The sequence below is a fragment of the Somniosus microcephalus genome, chromosome 12 (genome assembly GCF_052327205.1).
Source record: "Somniosus microcephalus isolate GS21.2 chromosome 12, FLI_Smic_1.0, whole genome shotgun sequence".
Classification (NCBI taxonomy): Eukaryota; Metazoa; Chordata; class Chondrichthyes; order Squaliformes; family Somniosidae; genus Somniosus; species Somniosus microcephalus.
Genome location: NC_140998.1, coordinates 139,672,627 through 139,697,636, shown reverse-complemented (window position 1 = coordinate 139,697,636; position 25,010 = coordinate 139,672,627). Strand labels below are relative to the sequence as shown.

Below are 25,010 nucleotides of genomic sequence, written 5' to 3'. Positions count from 1 at the left end.
TACCGTACCACTAGATATATCAGTAAAAGGATATTTGGGGTCCTCAAAGAGAATATCCAACATCTTAACACAACTGCTGGTGTCTGACTTTCAGCCTTAGAAATTCTTGACCATATTCTTGGTGTGATGTCTCCTCACAATTATTTATGTGCTAGATACTATAAAAATGAGACTGACTTCCTAATGTAGCATGATTCCCAATATAATGATGCTGAAATGTTAATTTGTGATGTTTATGGATACTAGCAAACAGGCTTGTGATAAAAGGACAAATCCAACAATGCCGAAAAAAATGATGCAGAAACAAGGACATTTAAAATATTTCTGGAGCACATGCCATTCATCCAACTAAAAAGTGCACTGTTAAACATTGTAACATAAGGCAGATGTGGATTTTAAAGCTTCCCAGTTTGATATTCAACTTCCTTCCTGAGCTCTGCACACAAGTGGGCCAAGCACGACTAACGGGGCAGTAACAAAACAGTATTTGTGTCTCTGGCGGGGCCAAAAATGTCACCTGAGGCCCCTAATTCCTTCCCTCTGGTTACTTCTGCTTCTTCTACCATTCTCGCTGTCTTCACATTGTCAGACATGTCAATCCAATGAAGCAGTATTCCCATGACTTCCTACAAGCAGAACATGAGGATGATTTAGATTTTGCAAGATCCCCATCTTTATTCCACTTAGCTCTGAATAATTTCTATGGTTTTCAAAAACTGCCTCAGATGAGAACAAAATAGACCTGACTCTCGATCAGTGTAGAAATTATTTTTTTAAATATTCGTTTTTATGGGATATGGGCGTCGCTGGCTAGGCCAGCATTTATTGCCCATCCCTAATTGCCCTTGAGAAGGTGGTGGTGAGCCGCCTTCTTGAATCGCTGCAGTCCGTGTGGTGAAGGTACTCCCACAGTGCTGTTAGGTAGGGAGTTCCAGGATTTTGAACCAGCGACGATGAAGGATCGGCGATGTATTTCCAAGTCAGGATGGTGTGTGACTTGGAAGGGAACTTGGAGGTGGTGGTGTTCCCATGCACCTGCTGCCCTTGTCCTTCTAGGTGGAAGAGGTCGTGGGTTTGGGAGGTGCTGCTGAAGAAGCCTTGGCGAGTTGCTGCAGTGCATCTTGCAGATGGTACACACTGCAGCCACAGTACGCCAGTGGTGGAGGGAGTGAATGTTTAAGGTGGTGGATGGGGTGCCAATCAAGCGGGCTGCTTTGTCCTGGATGGTGTCGAGCTTCTTGAGTGTTGTTGGAGCTGCACTCATCCAGGCAAGTGGAGAGTATTCCCTCACACTCCTTACTTGTGCCTTGTAGATGGTGGAAAGGCTTTGGGGAGTCAGGAGGTGAGACACTCACCACAGAATACCTAGCCTCTGACCTGCTCTTGTTGCCACAGTACTTATGTGGCTGGTCCAGTTAAGTTTCTGGTCAATGGTGACCCCCAGGATGTTGATAGTGGGGGATTCAGCGATGATAATGCCATTGAATGTCAAGAGGCGGTGGTTAGACTCTTGCTTGTTGGAGATAGTCATTGCCTGGCACTTGTGTGGCGTGAATGTTACCTGCCACTTATCAGCCCAAGCCTGACTGTCGTCCAGGTCTTGTTACATGCGGGCATGGACTGCTTCATTATCTGAGGAGTTGTGAATGGCACTGAACGCTGTGCAGTCATCAGCGAACATCCCCATTTCTGACCTTATGTTGGAGGGAAGGTCATTGATGAAGCAGCTGAAGATGGTTGGGCCTTGGACACTGCTCTGAGGAATTTCTGCAGCGATGTCCTGGGACTGTGATGGTTGACTTTCAACCACCACAACCATCTTCCTTTGTGCTAGGTATGACTCCAGCCAGTGGAGAGTTTCCCTCCCGATTCCCATTGACTTCAGTTTTACTAGGGCTCCTTGATGCCACTCTCAGTCAAATGCTGCCTTGATGTCAAGCGCAGTCACTCTCACCTCACCTCTGGAATTCAGCTCCTTTTCCATGTTTGGACCAAGGCTGTAATGAGGTCGGGAGCCGAGTGGTCTTGGCGGAACCCAAACTGGGCATCAGTGAGCAGGTTATTGGTGAGTAAATGCCGCTTGATAGCACTGTCGATGACACCTTCCATCACTTTGCTGATGATTGAGAGTAAACTGATGGGGTGGTAATTGGCCGGATTGGATTTGTCCTGCTTTTTGTGGACAGGACATACCTGGGCAGTTTTCCATATTGTCGGATAGATGCCAGTGTTCTAGCTGTACTGGAACAGCTTGGCTAGAGGTGCGGCTAGTTCTGGAGCACAAGTCTTCAGCATGATAGCCGGGATGTTGTCGGGGCCTGTAGCCTTTGCTGTATCCAGTGCGCTCAGCCATTTCTTGATATCACGTGGAGTGAATCGAATTGGCTGAAGACTGGCTTCTGCGATGGTGGGGACCTCGGGAGGAGGCCGATATGGATTATCCACTCGGCACTGCTGGCTGAAGATGGTTGATACCAATGATAAGATGCAGACATGATTCAAAGGGCACCCCCTTAGCTGACATCACCAGAACACAGCTGCTTTTCTGCTTGATTGAACAAATGTCAGATATACAGAGCTCTGTAATTATAGATTATTTTAAGGTAGATTTCAAGAAATTACACAAGAAATCTTACAATACAGAATCTGTTGTTCATCATTGTCCACATGCTCAATAGCAAAACATACTCAACAAAAAAAATAGAATATCTTCCCTCATGGACTCCATCTGCATTCATTAAAAATACCAAAGCAGGTTGGAGTATATTTCAAGGATGTAAACAATTCTTGGGGATCAGAAAGAAAAATACTTGCCCTTATATAGCATCATTATTATCATGTCGACAGGATGTCCCAAAGCACTTCACAAGCAATGAGTGCAATCATCAATATGTGTGAAAAAGAGGCACTGCAACGATGTGCCAGGACCAGCAATTTGTATACAACGACGTGCCAGGACCAGCAATTTGTATACAACGACGTGCCAGGACCAGCAAATAAGATGTGACCAGTTAATCTGATTTTGGTCGTGTTGGTTGAATGTTTGTCAAGACACCAGGAGAACTTCATGCTTTTCTTTGAATAGTGGCTTGCAATTTTTAACATTCACCTGAACCGGTAGTTGGAGCCTCGGTTTAATATTGCATTCAAAAGACAGCACCTGCAGCAATGCAGTACTCCCTGAGGACTGCAGTAAAGTGTCAGTCTATGCTATGTGCTCAATTCCAGCAGTGGAACGTCAACCCCCAACCTTCCAACTTAGAGCAGGAGTGGCAGTCTCAGTTACTTTCTAAGTCGGCGTACGTTTATTCTCTTCATTGTATATTTATAGGGCTATATATTTTTCACCCATTTATAGTCAAGCGAACATAGGAACAGTAGGCCATTCAGCCCCTCAAGCCTGTTCCGCCATTTAATTAGATAATGGCTGACCTGTACCTCAACTCCATTTACCCGGCTTTGATTGATATACCTTGATACCCTTGCCTAATAAAAATCTGTCACTCTCAGTCTGGAAAATTTCAATTAACCCAGTATCCTAAGCCTTTTAGGGGAGAGAGTTCCAGATTTCCAGTATGCTTCGTGTGAAGAAATGCTACCTGATTTCACTCCTGAATTGCCTAGCTCTAATTTTAAGATTGTTCCCCCTCGTTTGAAAAGCGCTTTGAGATGTCCGGTGGTCTTGCATCAGAAGAAATAGCTTTGCTGTATCTACAATTAAATCACCCCATCAACCTTCTAAATTTAAGGGAATATAACCCATGTCTATGCAACCTGTCTTCATAATTTAAATCTTTTAGCCCCAGTATCAATTCTGTAAATCTGTGCACTCCCTCTCAGGCCAATATATCATTCCTGAGGTTTGGTGCCCAGAACAGAACACAATACTCCAAAATGGTGCATAACCAACACTTTATACAACTAAAGTATAACATCCTCGCTTTTGTATTCCAACCCCGTTGAGATAAAGGCTAAAATTCCATTAGCCTTTTTGATTACTTTTTTTTTTTACCTGTGCACTAGCTTTTACTGATTTTTGTACATGGATACCGAAATCTCTTTGCTCCTCCAAAGTTTCTAGTCTCTCGCCATTTAGAAAATATTCTGATTTGTCTTTCTTAGATCCAAAGTAGATAACCTCACACTTCCCTACATTGAACTCCATCTGCCACAGTTGTGCCCACTAACTTAATTTGTCTTATGTCCTTTTGTAACTTCCTGCTCCCATCTACACATCTGGGAAGAAACCTAGCCCATCACACACATCTTTTCACAGAATTGGGCAAAACTTGTCAATACTACATATTTCTTTTACCATGTGTCTGCCCAGTTTTTATTTCTACCTAGTTCATTGGCAGTCTTCTTTCGTTACTATCCAGATGCCATCTTGTACATATTTTATACTGTCATATTGTACTTTTTATATTGCTATATACTACTTCTATTCTACTGGCTATAAAGCTCTACTACTATGCACTAAAACTTGAACTGAACTCTAAGTATTGAACTGAGCCACTAAAACAAATTGTTTCAACTTACAGACACTTAGCTATCAAAACTAAAGCGTAACCTCATACAATCTGACCAATTACTCAGCAAAACATATAAACTGCAAACAGATCTGTAAATATTATCTGTCAAATAGCTTTATCTGCAAGGTTTTCCACCTCTGAATTTATCACTCGCTCTTGGTACTAAAAGTGTTAAGTACCCTCAACTCAGTTTCAAACACCTTGTGATACCCTCACCACACAACGATTTAAACCCAATTGATCTTCCCAGTACCTGAAATAAAAAAGGCAAAATAACCTCGAGTTAGAGACACCAGCAGAATTACCATTTGCCTTTCAGATGCAGAGGCACTGCTGTGTTTATTTATTTCGGATTCCCAGCATGCAGTCTTAATTTTTTACCTTAGTTTAACCTCAGAGTGTCGGCTTTGTTGTAGCTTCTCCTCTACGCCCCTGCCACGGCCCAGGCTGAGATCCAACAAGGCACCTGGGCAGTTTTCTAACTGGGTGAAATGTGTTTTGTTACTCTATATCTACATATATTTATGCATTGGGTTATTTTGGCTTCAGAAATGACCGAAATCACCCAACACCAAGAAACTCAAAACCAGTGCCCAAAGTGGCTACGAAGCACAGGCATTGACCGTGATGCGCATTCTGATTTAAAGGCACGGTGACAAGGTGCAGGGGAATGGTTTGAGACCGTCTAGAAAGCGTTAACGCACAGCCCCGACAGAGCAATCATCTGACATGTTGAACCAATACCGGACCCCGACCGAGCACCGCATACCCATCGCCACTGCAGCTGGCCCAGGCCACGGTTGCTGTTCAGATCGAGATAACTGACAGCTTTGCAATAAGCATCTTTTATTTTGAAAGGAGCAACGTCTGTCACCGGCTTAATATGTGACACAGCCGTGAGAGGGAGGTATTAGAGAATTTGCACGCGATTCTTCCAATTCAATGGCTTCAATGTGGAGCCAGCCAGCAAGCGGAGAGACGGTCAACAGTCGGCCGCAGGTTTGCGCCGGTGCAGCGACCTGACTGAACCCAATCCCCGGGACCTTGGACGCGCCCCCACCACCACCGCGAGCGCCGGCTTTGATTGACAGCGGGGCGCGGCCAATCATGCCTGGTGCGGCTTTGGAGTGACAGGGGTGGTGGAGCCAATCGGTGGAGAGGACGCGGGAGGAGGGCTCGGAGGAGTTCGCTCCGCCCCTCCCCCCTTTCCCCAGGTTAGGCTCAGCCGCAGGTGGGGACGGATGCGAGCGGAGGAGCGGTGTCGCCGCCTCTCCCCCCGCCCCATGGAGCAGCTCCGATCCATCTTCATCAGGTCCCCTTCTTCTGCCGCAACCGGCTGCAGCTCCACCAGCGCGGCGGCGACGGGGAAATCAGAGGCTGAGGACCGGGACAGGGCGGCGCAGAAAGCCGGGCAGCAGCAGCAGCTGGAGCTGGAGGAGGAGCAAGAGCAGCAGCAGGAGGAGCAACAACAACCCCCCGCTAACCTGTACTGGACGGCCGTCTTCGACTATGAGGCGAGCGCCGAGGACGAGCTCAGCCTGCGCAAGGGCGACGTGGTGGAGGTGCTCTCCAAGGTAGGCTGGCTTTCTGCATCCTCACCCTCACCCCTACCTCTGGGGCAAGGCTTGTTGCAGATGCTGCACCTTTCTGGATTGGTCTGATCGAGAGGCTCGTAACTGGGTTTCAAATAAAAGAAACCCAAGCATTCTGCGTGGAAACCCAAAAAGGAAACCCATCCAGTGTTCTAGAAGTAGGAAAGGTGCTTAAAACGCACGAGTGAGCAGGACCCCAGTGTCATTAAAAATTAATCTGTGACCATTTTTGATTAGGGAGGGGAGCACAACCATTTGTAGAAGAGGTATTCTCTCTTCTCCCCGCCCCCCTCCCCAACCACCACCCCTCTTCTCCCCGCCCCCCTCCCCAACCACCACCCCATAACATCAAGCTTCACTCTAAGTGCAAATTGACATTAATTGAACTTGTCAATTGAACATGGCTGAACAAAACTTTACTTTTTGGATGGGAAGGAAGAGAGGAAAGGACTGTTTACAGGGCAGAATGGTGTCTGTGGACAAATGACACTGGCCACACAGTAAGGTGATAGAATACGCATCTATGGCAGTGAATATGGTTGCTTTGTAATAATTTAAAGGGGCATCCCCCTTCTAACCCCCCTCCCCAAGTATAGTTAGAATATTGTGGCTCCAATGTAAACATAGAAACATAGAATATAGGAGCAGGAGTAGGCCATGTGGCCCCTCGAGCCTGCTCCACCGTTCAGTGAGATCATGGCTGATCATCCAAATTCAGTACCCTGTTCCTGCCTTCTCTCCATATCCCTTGATCCCTTTAGCTTTAAGAAATATATCTAACTTCTTCGTGAATATATTTAATGAATTGGTCTCCACTGCCTTCTGTGGTAGAGAATTCCACAGGTTCACCACTCTCTGGGTGAAGAAATTCCTCCCCATCTCTGTCCTAAATGGCTTACCCCTTATCCTTAGACTGTGACCCCTGGTTCTGGACTCCCCGGCCATCGGGAACATCCTTCCTGCATCTAGTCTGTCTAGTCCTGTTAGAATTTTATAAGTTTCAATGAGATCCCCTCTCACTCTTCTAAACTCCAGCGAGTATAAGCCCAATCGACCCAATCTCTCCTCATATGTCATTCCTGCCATCCCAGGTATCAGTCTGGTGAATCTTCGCTGCACTCCCTCCATGGCAAGAACATCCTTCCTCCGATAAGGCGACCAAAACTGCACACAGTACTCAAGGTGTGGTCTCGCCAAGGCCCTGTACAACTGCAGCAAGACATCCTTGTTCCTGTACTCGAACCCTCTCGCTACGAAGGCCAACATACCATTTGCCGCCTTAACCGCCTGCTGCACCTGCATGCTTAGCTTCAGCGACTGGTGCACAAGGACACCCAGGTCTTGTTGCACTTCCCCTTCTCCCAATCTATTGCCGTTCAGATAATCTGCCTTCCTGTTTTTGCCACCAAAGTGGATAACCTCGCATTTATCCACATTATACTGCATCTGCCATGCTTCTGCCCAATCACCCAACCTGTCCAAATCATCCTGTAGTTTCTCGGCATCCTCCTCACCGCACACACGCCCACCCAGCTTTGTGTCGTTTGCAAACTTGGAGATATTACATCTAGTTCCCTCGTCTAGATCATTTATATATATTGTGAATAGCTGGGGTCCTAGGACCGATCCCTGCGGTACCCCACTAGTCACTGCCTGCCACTCGGAAAAAGACCCATTTATTCCAACTCTTTGCTTCCTGTCTGCCAACCAGTTCTCTATCCAAGTCAGTACCTTGCCCCTAATCCCATGTGCCTTAACTTTACACACTAATCTCTTATGCGGGACCTTATCGAAAGCCTTCTGAAAGTCCAAATACACCACATCCACTGGTTTTCCCTTATCTATTCTACCAGTTACATCCTCAAAAAATTCCAGTAGATTAGTCAAGCACGATTTACCTTTTGTAAATCCATGTTGACTTTGTCCGATCCTGTCACTGCTTTCCAAGTGCTCTGCTATTACATGTTTTATAATGGACTCTAGCATTTTCCCCACTACCAATGTCAGGCTTACCGGTCTATAATTCCCCGTTTTCTTTCTAACACCTTTTTTGAATAGTGGGGTAAAATTAGCTACCCTCCAATCCATGGGAACTGTTCGAGTCTATAGAATTTTGGAAGATGACCAGCAATGCAAATACTATTTCTAGGGCCACTTCCTTAAGTACCCTAGGATGTAGATTATCGAGCCCTGGGGATTTATCGGCCTTCAGTCCCGTCAATTTCCCTAACACCATTTCCCTACAAATACTGATTCCTTTCAGTTCCTCCCTCTCATTAGACCCTATGTTCCCCGACATCTCTGGGAGGTTATTTGTGTCCTCCTTTGTGAAGACAGAACCAAAGTATGTATTTAATTGGTCTGCCATTTCTTTGTTCCCCATTATAAATTCCCCTGATTCTGACTGCAAGGGACCTACGCTTGACTTCACCAATCTTTTTCTCTTCACATATCTATAAAAGCTTTTACAGTCAGTTTTTATGTTCCCAGCAAGCTTACTCTCATACTCTATTTTCCCTCTCCCCTGGTACTACCCCCCTCCCTTCAAATCTGCTGTCATCACCCTCCCCCAAAAATTCTAACCCTTGACCCTTCTATCCTTGCAAACTACCACACCATCTCTAACCTTCCTTTCCTCTCCAGTCCTTGAATGTACTGTCACCTCCCCAACCTGTGCCCATCTTTCCCACAGGTCTATGTTTTCACCTCTCCAATCAGATTTCCACCTCTGCTATAGCACTGATCAAAGTCACCAATTGCATCCTATGTGACTAACTGCGGTGCACTACCCCTCCTCAGACCTGTCTGCAGCCTTCGATGCAACTAACCTCACCGTCCTACTCCCAACGCCTCGTTGTGATCCAGCTGCGTGGGACTGCCCTCACCTGGTTCCGTTCCTATCTATCGAGTCGTAGCCAGAGAATCTGCTGTAGTGGCTTCTCATCCCGCTCCCACGCTGTTACATTTGGAGTCCCCCAAGGATCCATCCTTGACCTCCTCCTACCATGACAACTTCATCTAAAAACACATCAGATTCCACATGTATGCTGACAACACCCAGCTCTACCGAACCACCACCTCTCTCGACCTCCCCACTGCCTATGTTTTGTCATGCTGCTTCTCCGATATCCATTATTGGATGGGTAGAAATTTCCTCCAATTAAATATTGGGAAGACTGAAGCCATCAACTCCATTCCCTAGCCACCAAATCCATCCTCCTCCCTGACTACTGTCTGCGGCTGAACTAGACTGTTCACAACCTTGACGTCCTATTTGACACTGAGCAGAGTTTCCATTCCCATTTCCTCTTCTCCACCAAGACTGCCTACTTCCACCTCAGTAGTATCACCCGTCTCTGCCTCTGCCTCAGCCTCAGCCTCAGCCAATGTGCTGCTGAAACCCTCATTCATGCCCTTATTACCTCTAGACTTGGCGATTCCAGTGCTCTCCGGGCTGCCCTCCCATCTTCCATCCGCTGTAAACTGGAGCTCATCGAATACGATTCTGTTTGTATTGTAACTTGCAGCAAGTCCCGTTCACCCATCACCCCTGTGCTCGCTGACCTACATTGGCTCCTGGACTCCTATTTAAAATTCTTATCCTTGTGTTCAAATCCCTCCACGGCCTCACCCCTCCCTATCTCTGTAACCTCCTCCAGGCCTATAACCCTTCTTTGATGAAGTAACAGAGAGGGTTGATGAGGTTAGTGTGGTTGATGTGTATATGGACTTTCAGAAGGCGATTGATAAAGATAGACTTTGGTGAAATGGGCAGCCACATAGCAGATGGAATTTAATGCAGAGCAGTGTGAAGTGATGCATTTTGGAAGGAAGCACGAGGAAAGGCAATATAGATTAAATGGAACAATTTTAAATAGGGTGTGGAGTCAGAGAGAACTAGGGGGCGAAATTGGGTGCCTTTGCGCCTCCTGTTAGTGCCCCTGGGGGTGATAACGGGGTGCAAATGGCTATGCGACCGGGCGCGGCGCTGACATCGACTCCCGCCATACTGTTAAAAGTTAGCACCCCAAACGGGGGCTATATTGAATTTCTCCCCCCCCCCCACCCCCCCTGCCACCTCATGTTTGAAGATGGCAGGACAAGTTGATAAGGCAGTTTAAAAAAAATACATGATCCTTGGCTTTATAAATAGAGGCAGAGAGTAACAAAAGCAAGGAAGTTAAGCTAAACTTTTATAATTCACTGGTTAGGCCTCAGCTGGAGTATTGTGTCCAATTGTGGGCGCCACATTTTAGGGAGGGTGCAGAGGAGATCTAGAATTCCCTCCCTAAACCTACCCGCATCTCTACCCCTCTCCTCCTTTAAGATGCTCCTTAAAACCTATAACTGCAGGTTGTTGTTAATTAGTATCCGGTATGGTGACTCCATCCGCAATATTTTGGTGCCATTCCATAACTTGTGCTTCATTATACATATTTTCAAAAATGGTAGTCTATTCTTCCACAGTTGAGCACTTAAATTTCCCTTCCCCTCAAATGGTCCTGATCCCTTTTTTTCCACTGAGACTGTCTCTGTTTTCTTATTTTCTAGTGTGAGAGAGTAGGTGAGGCAGGCCCCATAGGAAGTAAGAATCTGTTTTGGGTCTTGCATCTAAATGAAACGAGAGGACATTCTCGAGGAGAGAAGAAATGTTCTGGAAAAACATGTGTCTTTAAACGGGTGATGAATGCTAAAAATTACTAGTGATGATAAATAAAGAAGATATTAACTGCTCAGGTAGCTGAGTTCTGGATATTGGGGAAAAAAAATTCTAAACTGATGAAGCAGGTTTCTTATAAATAAGTGGGCTTATATCTGCAATGAGGATGGACAGTCATAAGTGACATTGCAAAGCGTACAGGCTGTAGTAAACACTGGTAGTTAACAGTATTTCTTTTTAAGAATCCTAGTTTAACTTCTTGTGAATGCCCTCTGTGTCCAGGATGCAATACATTGGGCTGTATCAGCAAAACAGCCCAGAAATCAAAAAGAAAAGCACAATTAAGTGAATGAATGAATGTGCGTGCATATGTATATGTTAAATGGAGAAGGGTGGCTGAGAGTTTGACATTAGCCTCGAAATATAGAGTGTAGGGTGACTTTCTTAAGATTAATGTTTGAGTGCTTATACCATTATCTCAGAGTGCATTGTACCGTTGAACATGATTGATACCGTGTGTATAAAACCCAGCCCCAGTTTATGTCAGGTGATTAGTTGTGGAAGCCTGGCTGTCCGTGAAATAAAATTGTTGAAAATAGAATAAACCCGATTTCCCATCCTCACAACAAATTGCACCTGTACGGTAAATTGAAGAGTACCTTGGCCAGATTGTGGTTCAAGGTGTATCGCTTATTGTGTTTTATGGTAAAGTGTGTCATTGCCTTGTAATGTATTCCAGCATATGTGCTATTCTATATACAGTAGCTCAGTCTATCCCGAATATTCTTTCTTACCCTTGCCTCTCCTCCTTTCTCCCCCCCACCCAAAAAAAAAATTCAGAGCTTCCTCATTGGAATTGTATTTCCTGTTGCTTTCTGACCGATATCAGCATGGTTGCTGACTTTTGAAATAAAAGCAAAATGTTGGGTCAGTGCACAGCAGGTCATTCCGACTCTGAAAGAGTAAGGCTGATTGACATTTTAACGAAGGATTACATGCAAAATGTTACACCACCTTTCCTTTCAGATGCCGGATGGTTTGTTGTTCACTTTGAGCATTTTCCAGCCTTATTTTAGATTTCCAACATTTGTGGTTTGCTCGTTGCTGAGTTTTGCTGTTGTGGTGATAAAAGTTCATTTTTGCTGGGGATGGGGCGATTCGGAGAATAAAATGTGGTCTTCACACATTATTATTTTACTGGTTGCGTTTGAATGCATGTTTTAAAACAAAAATAAATGGACTTATAAAAGTTGCAATCTTATCTTGGGGGGCAGGTGACTAACAAACCATTACTTAGTTTCAGCCTTCTCGTTTATGGCGTTGCCATGACAATGAGATGAGAATGCGGCCTTGGTTCTCACTCCCCGGTGACCCCTCAACTCGCCACCTTAACAGCCTTTACACCCATAAACATTAAATAGGATTGATTAAAACATGTTAAAACTGAAAAACGTTCCTATTATTGCTGCAGAGTGTCCGCATATTTTATTGTGCAGTCAGTTGCTCAGGTTATTACAGTTAGTTTTCCGATCAATTGTAGTATGACAATTAAGTGCTCATCTCTGCAATGATTTATTCACCACCATTCAAACAGTGTTTTTAATGTGATCCATTTTAAGCTGAGCTACTGGACTCTGTAATTTTTCTGTCAATTTTATCTGTCTTGTACATTGTGAATTGATAGTTCTATGCGCTGCTAAGGCGCACCTTTAGTGTTGTAAATTCTCTGGAGGAATGTTGTGCGAGCCTCGCAGTAAATTTCAAGCAAAAGCAACGCTCTCTCAGAAAAACCACTGAGCTTAACGGCAAATCGTCTTGATTTAATCCATGTCTGTAAAAATTCTCAGCCGACGTACTGTACTTGAATGGTTACATGGGCAGGTCCAATTTGTGGCAAAGACACCTAATAATCAAAAGGGAATATGTACTAAGCGGCAGTGCCCTGGGTTAGACTTTGTGTGTCTAGGTATAAAAGGAACAGACCCAATGTGAAGTAAGTTGAATCAACAAAAGTCAGAAATGGGGTCCTAGTTTGATTTGCAGGTCTGTTGTAAATTAGCCAATCTAACCAAGGATGACAATAGGAGCAAAACAATTGACCTCATTGTACGTGGCCAATCTCATTCTGGCAGCTGTGAGGTTAGTACAGAAGGCCCAGGGCTACCAAGGGATTATGTATTGCCCAGAGTTACTGTTCCTGAACATTTGTGAAAATAATTGCGTTTGTGTGGATTTCTGTGCGAGGACAAGGCTGAGCTTGGCTATGATGTCTTGCATGTTCAGTGCAGCCCAATGCCACTCATTGCTTAAGGTGGAAACATGAAAAGTGGCACTTGGGTGAATTATATTCCAGCATGAGTCATTGACTGTGATTGGGAATGTTGGTCTGTGCTTTAAGTTAAACTGCGATTGGATGCCAGAAATAGAAGTGTGTTCTGTTCTTCAATACTGACCTCCCTGGCCTTGATAAGTTTATCCCCCCATTTTTTTCCTGCCTCCGCAACCCCCCCCCCCCCCCCCCCACCTCCCTGCCACATACAAAATATAAATTATGTTGGTCCAGGAATAATGTTTTCTCTAAAATGATCACCATTTTGAATGATGTTTCTTCAAGCTCTCCAATTTCTGGCTTCTGTTGATTCAACTTACTTAACATTGGGTCCGTCCTTTTTATGCCTAACACACACAGTCTAACCCAGGGCACTGATTATTCATAATGTGTCTGATCTGGGTCAGAGGAATGGCTAGAATAGTTCTTAGCCCTTCTGTTGCGCAGAAAAAGCAATAATCCTGAGGATTGGGAGCAGTTTAGGATTCAACAAAGGAGGACAAAGGGATTAATTAAGAAAGGGACAATAGAATATGAGAGTAAGCTTGCAGGGAACATAAAAACTGACTGTAAAAGCTTTTATAGATATGTAAAGAGAAAAAGATTGGTGAAGTCAAGCGTAGGTCCCTTGCAGTCAGAATCGGGGGAATTTATAATGGGGAGCAAAGAAATGGCAGACCAACTAAATACATATTTTGGTTCTGTCTTCACAAAGGAGGACACAAATAACCTCCCAGAAATATCGCGGAACATAGGGTCTGATGAAAGGGTGGAACTGAAAGAAATCAGTATTTGTAGGGAAATGGTGTTAGGAAAATTGATGGGACTGAAGGCCGATAAATCCCCAAGGCCTGATAATCTACATCCCAGGGTGCTTAAGGAAGTGGCCCTAGAAATAGTAGATGCATTGCTGGTCATCTTCCAGAACTCAATAGACTCTGTAACAGTACCCATGGATTGGAGGGTAGCTAATGTTACCCCACTATTCAAAAAAGGTGGCAGAGAAAAAGCGGGGAATTATAAACCGGTAAGCCTGACATCGGTAGTGGGGAAAATGCTAGAGTCCATTATAAAAGATGTAATAGCAGAGCACTTGGAAAACAGTGACAGGATCGGACAAAGTCAGCATGGATTTACAAAAGATAAATCATGCTTGACTAATCTACTGGAATTTTTTGAGGATGTAACTGGTAAAATAGATAAGGGAGAACCAGTGGATGTGGTGTATTTGGACTTTCAGAAGACTTTTGATAAGGTCCCGCATAAGAGGTTAGCGTGCAAAATTAAGGCACATGGGATTGGGGGGCAAGGTATTGACTTGGATAGAGAACTGGTTGGCGGACAGAAAGCAAAGAGTTGGAATAAACGGGTCGTTTTCCGAGTGGCAGGCAGTGACTAGTGGGGTACCGCAAGGATCGGTCCTAGGACCCCAGCTGTTCACTATATATATTAATGATCTGGACAAGGGAATTGGATGTAATATCTCCAAATTTGCAGATGACACAAAGCTGGGTGGGAGGGTCTGCTGTGAGGAGGATGTCGTGAAACTCCAGTACGATTTGGACAGGTTGGGTGATTGGGCAGAAACATGGCAAATGCACTATAATGTGGATAAATGTGAGGTTATCCACTTTGGTGGCAAAAACAGGAAGGCAGATTATTATTTGAATGGCAATAGATTGGGAGAAGGGGAAGTGCAAAGAGACCTGGGTGTTCTTGTGCACCAGTCGCTGAAGGTAAGCATGCAGGTGCAGCAGGCGGTTAAGAAGGCAAATGGAATGTTGGCCTTCGTAGCAAGAGGGTTCGAGTACAAGAACAAGGATGTCTTGCTGCAGTTGTACAGGGCCTTGGTGAGATCGCACCTTGAGTATTGTGTGCAGTTTTGGTCACCTTACCTGAGGAAGGACGTTCTTGCCATGGAGGGAGTGCAGCGAAGATTCACCAGGCTGATACCTGGGATGGCAGGAATGACGTACGAGGAGAGATTGTGTCAATTGGGCTTATACTCACTGGAGTTTAGAAGATTGAGAGGGGATCTCATCGAAACCTATAAAATTCTGTCAGGTCTGGACAGACTAGATGCAGAAAGGATGTTTCTGATGGCCGGGGAGTCCAGAACCAGGGGTCACAGTCTAAGGATAAGGGGTAAGCCATTTAGGACTGAAATGAGGAGGAATTTCTTCACCCAGAGAGTGGTGAACCTGTGGAATTCTCTGCCACAGAAGGCAGTGGAGGCCAGTTCATTAAATATATTCAAGAAAGAGTTGGATATATTTCTTGAGGCTAAAGGGATATGGGGAGAAGGCAGGGACAGGGTACTGAATTTGGATGATCAGCCATGATCTCATTGAATGGCGGAGCAGGCTCGAAGGGGCCGAATGGCCTACTCCTGCTCCTATCTTCTATGTTTGCTTGAGATTAATCTCAAGTGCATTTCAAAGACCAAGCTTAAGTAATACTGAAGCCTGCATTATGGTTATTAGGTATTTGAGACGTTTTCATTTCCATTTCAACCAATTCTAGTGTCACTCTGGTCTAAGCAAACCTTGTTCTAACAAGTCGAAGAGTAACTTAACAGGATGTCAACCTATAATTGGCTGCTGGTCTCGATTTTGATGGGTCTCTGGCATGATTTATCAAGACAATTTCTATATATTAAGGAATAGGGAAAGGGAAAGACAGTTGGAGAATAGGAAGAAAACAGGCACCTGTAAAGTATGAATAACACGTAAGGGTGTTAAATATGAATTCTGTCAAACAGAAGATGTTAGAAATGCACAACAGGTCAATCAGCATCTGCAAGAGAAAACCGTGTTTGATGCTACACCTGGGGCCCTTCATCAGAATGGCAAAGTTAAGCTGCAAGAAGTTCCCTTTTTTTTTTAAGTGGGGAGAACAAGAATTTGAGGTTCAAAGTTCAAATACACATAGCTACTTTTACCGGGATGCTTTTCTACAGGGGATGTTTTTCTCTGTCGTATAATTGGATTGTGTTTGTGAGAAAATATATTAAATTGCAGCATGAGGGTGGTCGATAAGGCTATTGGGAGTACTTTATTTAATAAAGTTGAAGATGAAATCAGTGGGTAGGTATCTGCAGTATCTGAAAGACCTTATGAAGTCAAATAAAATGGAATAAATGTAACACAATCGGTCAAACAAGTAGAAATGATGTGTGCTGTTGGGGACAAAAGGTACATACAATGAGCTGGAATAAATCAGTTCTCTTTTCTTCCCCTGTTGGCTGTTTAGGATTCCAAGGTCTCTGGAGATGACGGCTGGTGGACGGGCAAAATCCATGACCAGGTTGGCATCTTTCCCAGCAACTATGTCACCAGTGCCCCATGTTACAGCAAGTTGCAAGGTCGGAGCACAGAGGACTACCCGCCTCTTGTGGAAATTGACTTTAATGAGCTGCAGCTGGAGGAGATTATTGGCATTGGCGGCTTTGGCAAAGTCTACCGGGGCATTTGGAGACTGGAGGAGGTAGCCGTTAAAGCAGCTCGGCAGGACCCAGATGAGGATATCAGCCAGACCATTGAGAATGTTAAGCAGGAAGCAAAACTGTTTGCTATGTTGAAGCACCCCAACATCATAGCCTTGCAAGGTATTTGTCTGAAGGAGCCGAATCTCTGCTTGATCATGGAGTTTGCCCGCGGGGGCTCCTTAAATCGAGTGTTGTCGGGGAAGAAGATCCCCCCTCGCATACTTGTCAACTGGGCAGTGCAGATTGCAAGGGGTATGAATTACTTGCACGAAGAAGCAATTGTTCCTATTATCCATCGGGACCTCAAGTCAAGTAACAGTAAGTACATCAGAGATGTCTGCTGCAAATTGAATGCCACCAGGCAGGGATGTGCTTGTTGATTTGATGGGATAAGTTCAAACAGTTTAGGGGCATCAGTTGTTTTGCTGCATACATTGTGCTGGATAGAAGTGTATTGTGAAATGGAGTTACACAAATTCAGGTTTGCTTTACTTCTTCAGTTGTGATGTGAAATGAATTCACTTGAGTGTGCTTTTAATGTTGGAAATACAGAAGGAAGTGGTGGTAGGATTAACGTGATATGCAGTGTATCCCATAATGAAAAATCTATCCAAATGGTACAGTTTGTCGATTTCTTCCACTGCTCCATTGCAATTTTGATTGTACTATGGACCAATAAAGATAAGGGTATCTTACCAGAACACATACTTTATGCACAGTCTCTGAAAATGGAAGGAACCAGATCCTGGCAGATTGGGTGGTTGGAAGTAAGGTGCTCTTTGCGGGGGGGCGGGGGGGGGGGGGGGGAAATATATGCAGTTTAAGCCGATGTTTTGCGGATGGGCCCAGTTTTGGCAGGGCTTTCCCTCTGCAAACTAAGGAATGCAACATCAGCCTACATTGTGACATGGGAACATTCAGCCCCAGGAACCTGTTTTCCCCTCCATTCAGTTAGGCCATGGCTGATCTGTACCCAAGCTTCATTTACCCACCTTTGCCCCATATCCCTTAATACTCTTACCTAACAAAAATCTGTCGATCACAGATTTGTAAATTTCAGTTGTCCCCCAGCATCCTCAGCCTTTTGGGGATACAGTTCCAGATTTCCACTACCCTTTGTGGAAAAAGTGCTTCCTGACCTCACTCCGAAATGGCCGAGCTCCAATTTTAAGATTATGTACCCTTGTTCTGGATTCCCGCACCAGAGGGAATAATTTCTCTGAATCTACCCTATCAAATCCCTTAATTATTTTAAATACATCGATTAGATCACCCCACAACATTCTGAACTTAAGGGACTACAAACCAAGTTTAGGCAAGCTTTCCTCATAATTTAACCCTTTGAGCCCTGGTATTCTGGCGAATCAAGGCCAATATATATTTCCTGAGATTCGGTGCCTAAAACTGAACACCATATTCCAGATGGGGTCGGGCCAAGTCTCTACAACGGAAGCATCACTTCCTCACATTTGTATTCCAACCCCCTGGAGATGGAGGTCAACGCTCCATTAGCCTTTTCGATTGCTTTTTGTACCTGTGCACTAGCTTTTAGTGATTTGTGTACACGGACAATCAAATCCCTTTGCTCCTCCTCAGCTCCTTGTCTCTCACCATCAAGAAAATATTGTCTTTCTCAGATCTAAAGTGGATGACCTCATCCTTCCCTGGATTTAACTCCATCGGCCTCACTATTTCCAGATAAATGGACAGCACAGTTGCTTACCACTGCAACAGTTTCTGTGAGGCAGATTGAGCAGCCATATGTAAGAGATGAGTTCATTCTCTCTTGAGCCCTTCTCTACTTTTGTCTGTCTGGGTTGGGTGGGGTGGGAGAGGGGAAGCAGAGACTTTGGTAACTGGTGACCAGGATCACAAGGTATTAAAGCATCATATGGTGGATAGCTGTCTCCTGTCAGGATTTCCTTCTGCCAGAGGGCAGCACAGAATGTCATTGCAAGATCTGTGACCCATTCTTGCTGCAACAGGCAGGGCATAAAATCAAACGTGTTCGCTTGTGTTTCTATCATCAAACTTAATTAGCTTCGATTTTGGAGTGAAGAGTTACGTTTATGTATAATTCCTAATCTCTCAATCGCTACTAAATTCTGAAACTAATTGACTACCTGTTGCACATCATTCCCATTTGCCTCACTAGAGGTGGCTAATCCAATACACCATCTGATAGTAAGGCAGGTAATGGTGTCATAACTAGTCCGTTAGCTCCTGATGCACAGGAACGTTCTGCAGTCTTGTGAAAAGGTTTTCTGTCATTCATTTATTGCACGCTGTTAAATTGAGCTATGTCTACTATGCCTAGAGCCAGTATTATCACTACTTACATCTAGTGTATTGATAGCAATCACTGTATGGAAAAAAAAAACAGTTCTGGGGGGGGAAAAAAATCAAAGACACCATCCCATGGAGGCGGGAGTCTCGATGTTCAGGAACAGAGGGCGAGTTGGAACTGCAGGCTCGTGTAGTTACTCAGTGAAGTTGCTGCACTCTGCAGGCTACTGCTTCAGTCTCAATGGTGTCTTGTCCTGCTCCTCATTCCTTTTTGCTTCTGAGATGCACCTCCAGTGTTATAAAAATTCCACGGGCTGCCTGTAACAACAGTATTTACAAAAATGAGTTATACATTTAAACATATATTTATATAATGAGGCGCATACCATCCTCCTCCTGTGCCCCACCCCCCAACCTGTACAGACTTGCTTTGTCCTGAAGGGTAGCCCAAGGGGTTTTCCTCAGAAATGAGCCCACCACACCCGCTATCTGAGACTAGAAACAAAAAAACCTGATATTTATACAGAACCTTTCTCGTCGCCAGAAGGGCCCAAAGTGTTTCACAGACCATGGATAGTTTCTGAAGTGCCGACACCAGGAGAACTTCCAGCTCTTCAAATAATTCCACCAGATGTTTCCTGTCCCGTGAACAGGTAGACGGGGACACCTCCAACGGTGCAGCACCTCCAACGGTGCAGCACCTCCTCACTGCTGGACTATACGTGCTGGAGTGGAGCATCAACTCCCAACTGAGCCAAACAGACACCCAGCTACTGACAATTGATTATTTCACTGCTTGCCTCCTCTACTTAGTCCGTATTCTTAACTCCCGATCTCTATGAAGGCTGCAGACCTATTCTAATAAAAAAAAAACTATTTTAAAACCATTTTGATCCCCTTCCTCCCCTCCTGTTATGAAAAGCTGACGCATGTCTGGGGACCGGTTCCACAGACACCTCCAGTATCGCTCCCAATTCACCAGTCTTCATCTGCGAGACTTGATAGTGAGTGGGGGAAAGGGACTGAAGGAGCTCCCGATCCTGTCCTCGCATAAGAGTCCGCACTCTTTCACTTTTCAGCAGGTAGCAGTGATCGGGAGCAGCAACTGAGAGTTTCCCCTGGGTACCGAGGTCAATTAGAAAGTCAATGGTTCAGTGCTCTGGCTAAGATCCGCCAACTCTGCATCGGCCAGTAACCTGTGCTTTTATTGCTGTTCAGTTTGGATCAACGCACAACACCCACCATTCCCTCTACCCGCTCAAGTAGCCACTAAGTGAGTGGGCAGTAAGGTGGCAGATGGAGTATAATGTGGAGAAATGTGAGGTTATTCACTTTGGTAGGAAGAATAGAAAAACAGAATATTTTTTAAATGGTGAGAAACTTTCAAATGTTGTACAGAGAGATTTGGGTGTCCTTGTGCAAGAAACACAGAAAGCTAGCATGCAGGTACAGCAAGCAAAAAGAAGGAAGGCAAATGGCATATTGGCCTTTATTGCAAAGGGGTTGGAGTAAGATTAAGGGAGTCTTGCTACAATTGTACAGGGCCTTGGTGAGACCACACTTGGAGTACTGTGCACAGTTTTGGTCTCCTTATCTAAGGAAGGATATACTTGCCTTGGAGGTGGTACAACGAAGGTTCGCTAGATTGATTCCTGGGATGAGAGAGCTGTCCTATGATGAGAGATTGTGTAGAATGGGCCTATACTCTCTGGAGTTTAGAAGAATGAGAGGTGATCTCATTGAAACATACAAGATTCTGAAGGGGATTGACAGGGTCGATGCTGAGAGGTTGTTTCCCCTGGCTGGAGTGTGTAGAACTAGGGAGCATAGTCTCAGGATAAGGGGTCGGACTTTTAAGAATGAGTTTGGAAGGAATTTCTTCGCTCGGAGGGTTGTGAATCTTTGGCATTCTCTGCCCCAGAGGGCTGTGAATGCTGAGTCTTTGAGTATATTCAAGGCTGAGATAGATAGATTTTTGGACTCTAGGGGAATCAAGGGATCTGGAGATCGGGCAGGAAAGTGGAGTTGAGGTCGATGATCAGCCATGATCTTATTGAATGGCGGAGCAGGCTCGAGGGGCCAAATGGCCGACTCCTGTTCTTATTTCTTATGTAAATAATCATTGGATTTACCTATGGAACTGGTTTAGATTAAATTCTACAGTCTTTCTTACAATCTCAAAATCATCTTCATTCAACAAATCAAACTGTGACATTCAAACAGAATAAAATAGTTTAAAAATAAAACCATCCAATCGCCGGCTGCTGAGAGCAATATTGCCAAATCTCTGGATAAATGCTGATTTACGCAGGCGTGGAAAAAATTATACACAAATCGCACATGTGCAAATTGTGTAATCCCTTCCCCCCCCCCCCCCCCTTGCAAAATGTGAGAGTTAGGCGTTCCATCGCGAGTGAAGCTTTATTTCGCTCTGAAATCGCGCCTCTCGCGATGGAGTTGGCAATACTGTGCAGGCCTTGCCATCGACTCCCACGTCCCATGAACGAATATAAAAAACAAAGCTGCTTCCACAGCTAGCACTTCACCCTTGGTACTAGTGTGAAACAAAATAATAGCGGGCCCAGGCTCCATTGTTACACTGAGGCAGCGGCTGGGTTGGGGTGGTGGTAGGGATGCTGCAGTTGGTGTCTCCTTGGGCTAGAGAATGGTTGGCGGCACAGCAGAGAGCATCAGGCAGAGGCCCTGCTTTAGAGCAAAATGCTGTCTTGAGACAGAATCTTAAGTTTCAAGTGATGCAGTTTATAACGGTGGCTACGATAAACTATCACTGTTTTACTGAAACCCCAATGACAATGTTGATGAAAGAAAGAACTTGCATTTATATAGAACCTTTCATGTCCTTAGGACGTCCTAAAGCACTTCACAGCTAATGAATTACTTTTTGAAATGAAGTCATGGTTGTAATATAGGCAACTGTGGCAGCCAGTTTGCACACAGCAAGGCCCCACGAACAGCAGTGAGATAAATGACCAGTTAACTTGTTTTAGTGATATTGGTTGAGGGACCAATCTTGGTCAGGATGCTGGTAGAACTCCCCTGCTCCTCTTCGAATGGTGCCATGGGATCTTTTACATCCACCCGAAAGGGCAGAAGGAGCCTCGGTTTAACATCTTCTCTGAAAGCTGGCACCTCCAACAGTGCAGCACTCCCTCAGTACTGCACTAAAGTGACAGCCTAGATTTTGTACTCAAGTCTCTGGAGTGGAGCTTGAACCCACAACCTGCCGAGTCAGAGATGTGAGTGCGACCACTCAGCCCAGGTCCATATTCTGCGCTTCATGATGCTTCTGCAAACCTAAAGTATATTTTAAATCTGATTTAAAAAAAAAAAAAAAGAAATCCTCTTTGGTGCACAGGTCAAATTATGCATCTTCACTAAAAAAAAATAATGATTAAATAACTTTCATTATTGTACCAAATGGATGAGCAGCAGAGAGGTTTCTGTATCCTATGAAATTGTTGTACACATCAAAATCAATATATTGATTTCACAAGACGATTTGCCATCAGGGCACAGTAGGTATTGAAAAAGCAATGAGGGGAACTGGGTGGTGCAGTGTTTTAAACGCTGACCTTGCATCTCTGGGACCTGAGGCCAGAATTTCCTGTCAAAGTAATGGTGAGGCTAATGGCGCTAGGCGTTATTTATGCATAAATGGCACAGCAAGGAGCAGATGCGTGGTTTAATACGAATATCCAAAAGTTGCTGTCCGAGTTGTGCTGTTCTGCCATTGACTTTGTGAAAAAGGTATTTCACCTTCTGCTTCACCATTGAAATGCCTTGAATGTTGTGAAGTCGCTGTACTTGCGCAGTAGATACGAACTAAACTCGCCGCAGATATTTAGGGCTGGTAATTACAAGCATAAGTACCCTTTTAACGTGATGAGTGTTAATGACTGCCAATCAACCTCTCTGGTACTAAAATTAACTATTAAGTCTGGAGTATCATTCTTTTAGGTTGTGAATTGTTTTAGGAGATTTTGAAAATGCAACATTAAAATTTTTTTTTCAACTTTTCCTTTCAGTCTCTTTTTCCTCTCTCTTAATCCAGTTCTTCTTTCCTTCTCTTTATTTCTCTTTCTGTACCTGATTTAACATTGAACTCGCCCTCTTTAATTCACCCTCCTACTTGGTTCTTCCGCTGTTTATTTCCCAATCCTTAAATCGCATTGGTTATTGAGATACACAGTTGGTTGCCCTGGTCACTCAGGTCCCAGATGCCCTGGTTCCCTTGCTGCGCTGTTATCAGCTCGCACTTTCAGCAACTTAATGGGCAAAAAATGTTTGAGCTGAAGGGTGCAGGGGCAAGTCTAACTCACGGCAGAGGCTGATTGATGACCTGATACAGCAAAATCTGGCCCCTGGTTTCAAACCCAGCCCAGATTGGTAGGATGAAAGTCTCTGTTGTCTTTAAGGGTTCTCTTGTGAAATTAGTTTGTGCAGGGACTGCTCTTCAGAGGTTGGGGCTGAGGTATGTTGTTGGGGGTAGAGTAGAGGGAGCTTTACACTTTATCTGGCTGTTATACAGGAAACTTTCTGGTATCCGGCACTGACGGGACCGAGCTGGTGCCGTACCATCAAAACTGCCGTACAAACCAGCGCTCATGTTAAAACATATGGAGCTTTTGAGCTCCGTGTGAATCAACAAACCCTGTTGCTTAGCAACAGCTTCAAAACAGTCAGCCGCAGCTTAAAAGCGTCTCTGTAGCTAAGCAACAGCTTCAGCTAGACCTTGCAGAGCCTGACTGGGGGGAAAAAAAAGCAACGAGAAGTAAAAAACTTATAGGAAACGGCTCCTGAATTTTGCCGGTAGATAGAGCTTTCCGGACATTTAACCTCCGGTTAAACTAAAGTTTCCTGTACCTGACTTGGGAATGCTTGATGCTGGCAGTTTGTGCCTGAAAAGATTTACATCTCCCCAACACTAACATCCCTTGCCTTATTGAACACAAAATTCGGGACAAAATAAAAACTGATTTACTTTTAAGGAAAAATACAAGGTTTGCTTGTTTACACAAAGGTTAGTAACTGGGCCATTAATGGTATCTCACAGTGCTTCTGGGTATCCATACGTGCTGGAGTGCGGTTCCATCAGTGCCAGCAGTCTTGCGGTACCTTGCCAGAGTACCTTTTCATCATATGTGGCTGAGCTCGGTTCTGTCTTTAACCAACATCCACAGGTGTTGGAGGTCACTGGATCGTGATCAAAAGTGGGGACTTGAGTTAATTTTCTTCCGCCACCCCCCCTAAATTTCTTGTCCAGGTAAACTGAGCCCAGATGTGTACCTCCCTTCCTGCCAACTTGCCCGAGATAGGCAACTCGGCACAGATCAAGGACTGAACCTGGAGCTTTCCTGGTCTTTCTGCCTCAGTTCTGCACTGACCAGTGTACTTAACGAGTGTGTCGGGGGCGGAGTGGCTTAGTATAAAGTATTTAAATATGTTTTTGTTTTAAGCTTTCCTCCCATGGCAATTTATAGCAACTGAAGATCAAGCACCCATGTGACTTGCTTTATTTATGATGATCTGTGTGAAAGCTATTGCTGACAATTCCTATTTCTCATTGTGCAGTATTACCCATGGCCAGTGAATTGATTTTAACCTTTTCCGTTGTAAACAAGTGGCCTTTAAAGCATTTTGCTAATTAGATCATAATGTTCCTTTGCAATGAAGGAGCTAAAAGGGAAAAGAGATGTCTGTGATTACTGATTATCTTAATTTGTTTTCAGCATGCACTTAATACTATTTTTTATTTGTCTTGTTAATTTTACTTTTTTTTAAAAAAGTCTGATAATTAAGAGCGTGTTGAGCCTCCCATTTCAGCATTTTCTCAAAGTGCATCCTTGGTCTGGATGCTGATCTCATCTCAGAACAGTAAACTCATTAAAATGGGCCGTATTTTCCGATCGGAGGCTTCCCGCGTGCAGAAGCCTCAGATCTGGGAAAAATGTACGCACTTAGCTGAGGGCTCCCGAGGTGCGTATAGTTCCGATGCTGGGCCTCTCGAACTCCAAGTGTGCAGGGCCTACATATCCCAGAGGCGCAGGCGGTTCGCAAGCGTCCCTGGGATCACGTGGGCCATGGGGAGCCAATCAAAGAAGGG

The 25,010-nt window shown here is 44.6% G+C and overlaps 1 protein-coding gene across 1 annotated transcript in view; it reads left to right on the top strand.

The window, feature by feature from the left end:
• Window positions 1-5,333: 5,333 nt before the first annotated feature.
• Window positions 5,334-25,010, top strand: part of LOC147109562 (mitogen-activated protein kinase kinase kinase 9-like) — a 142,988-nt gene continuing 123,311 nt past the window's right edge. The window contains 2 exon segments of the mRNA XM_086002321.1: window positions 5,334-6,106; window positions 16,366-16,918. Of these exon segments, the coding sequence (XP_085858447.1) occupies window positions 5,774-6,106; window positions 16,366-16,918 (886 nt within the window). The 5' untranslated portion in view covers window positions 5,334-5,773.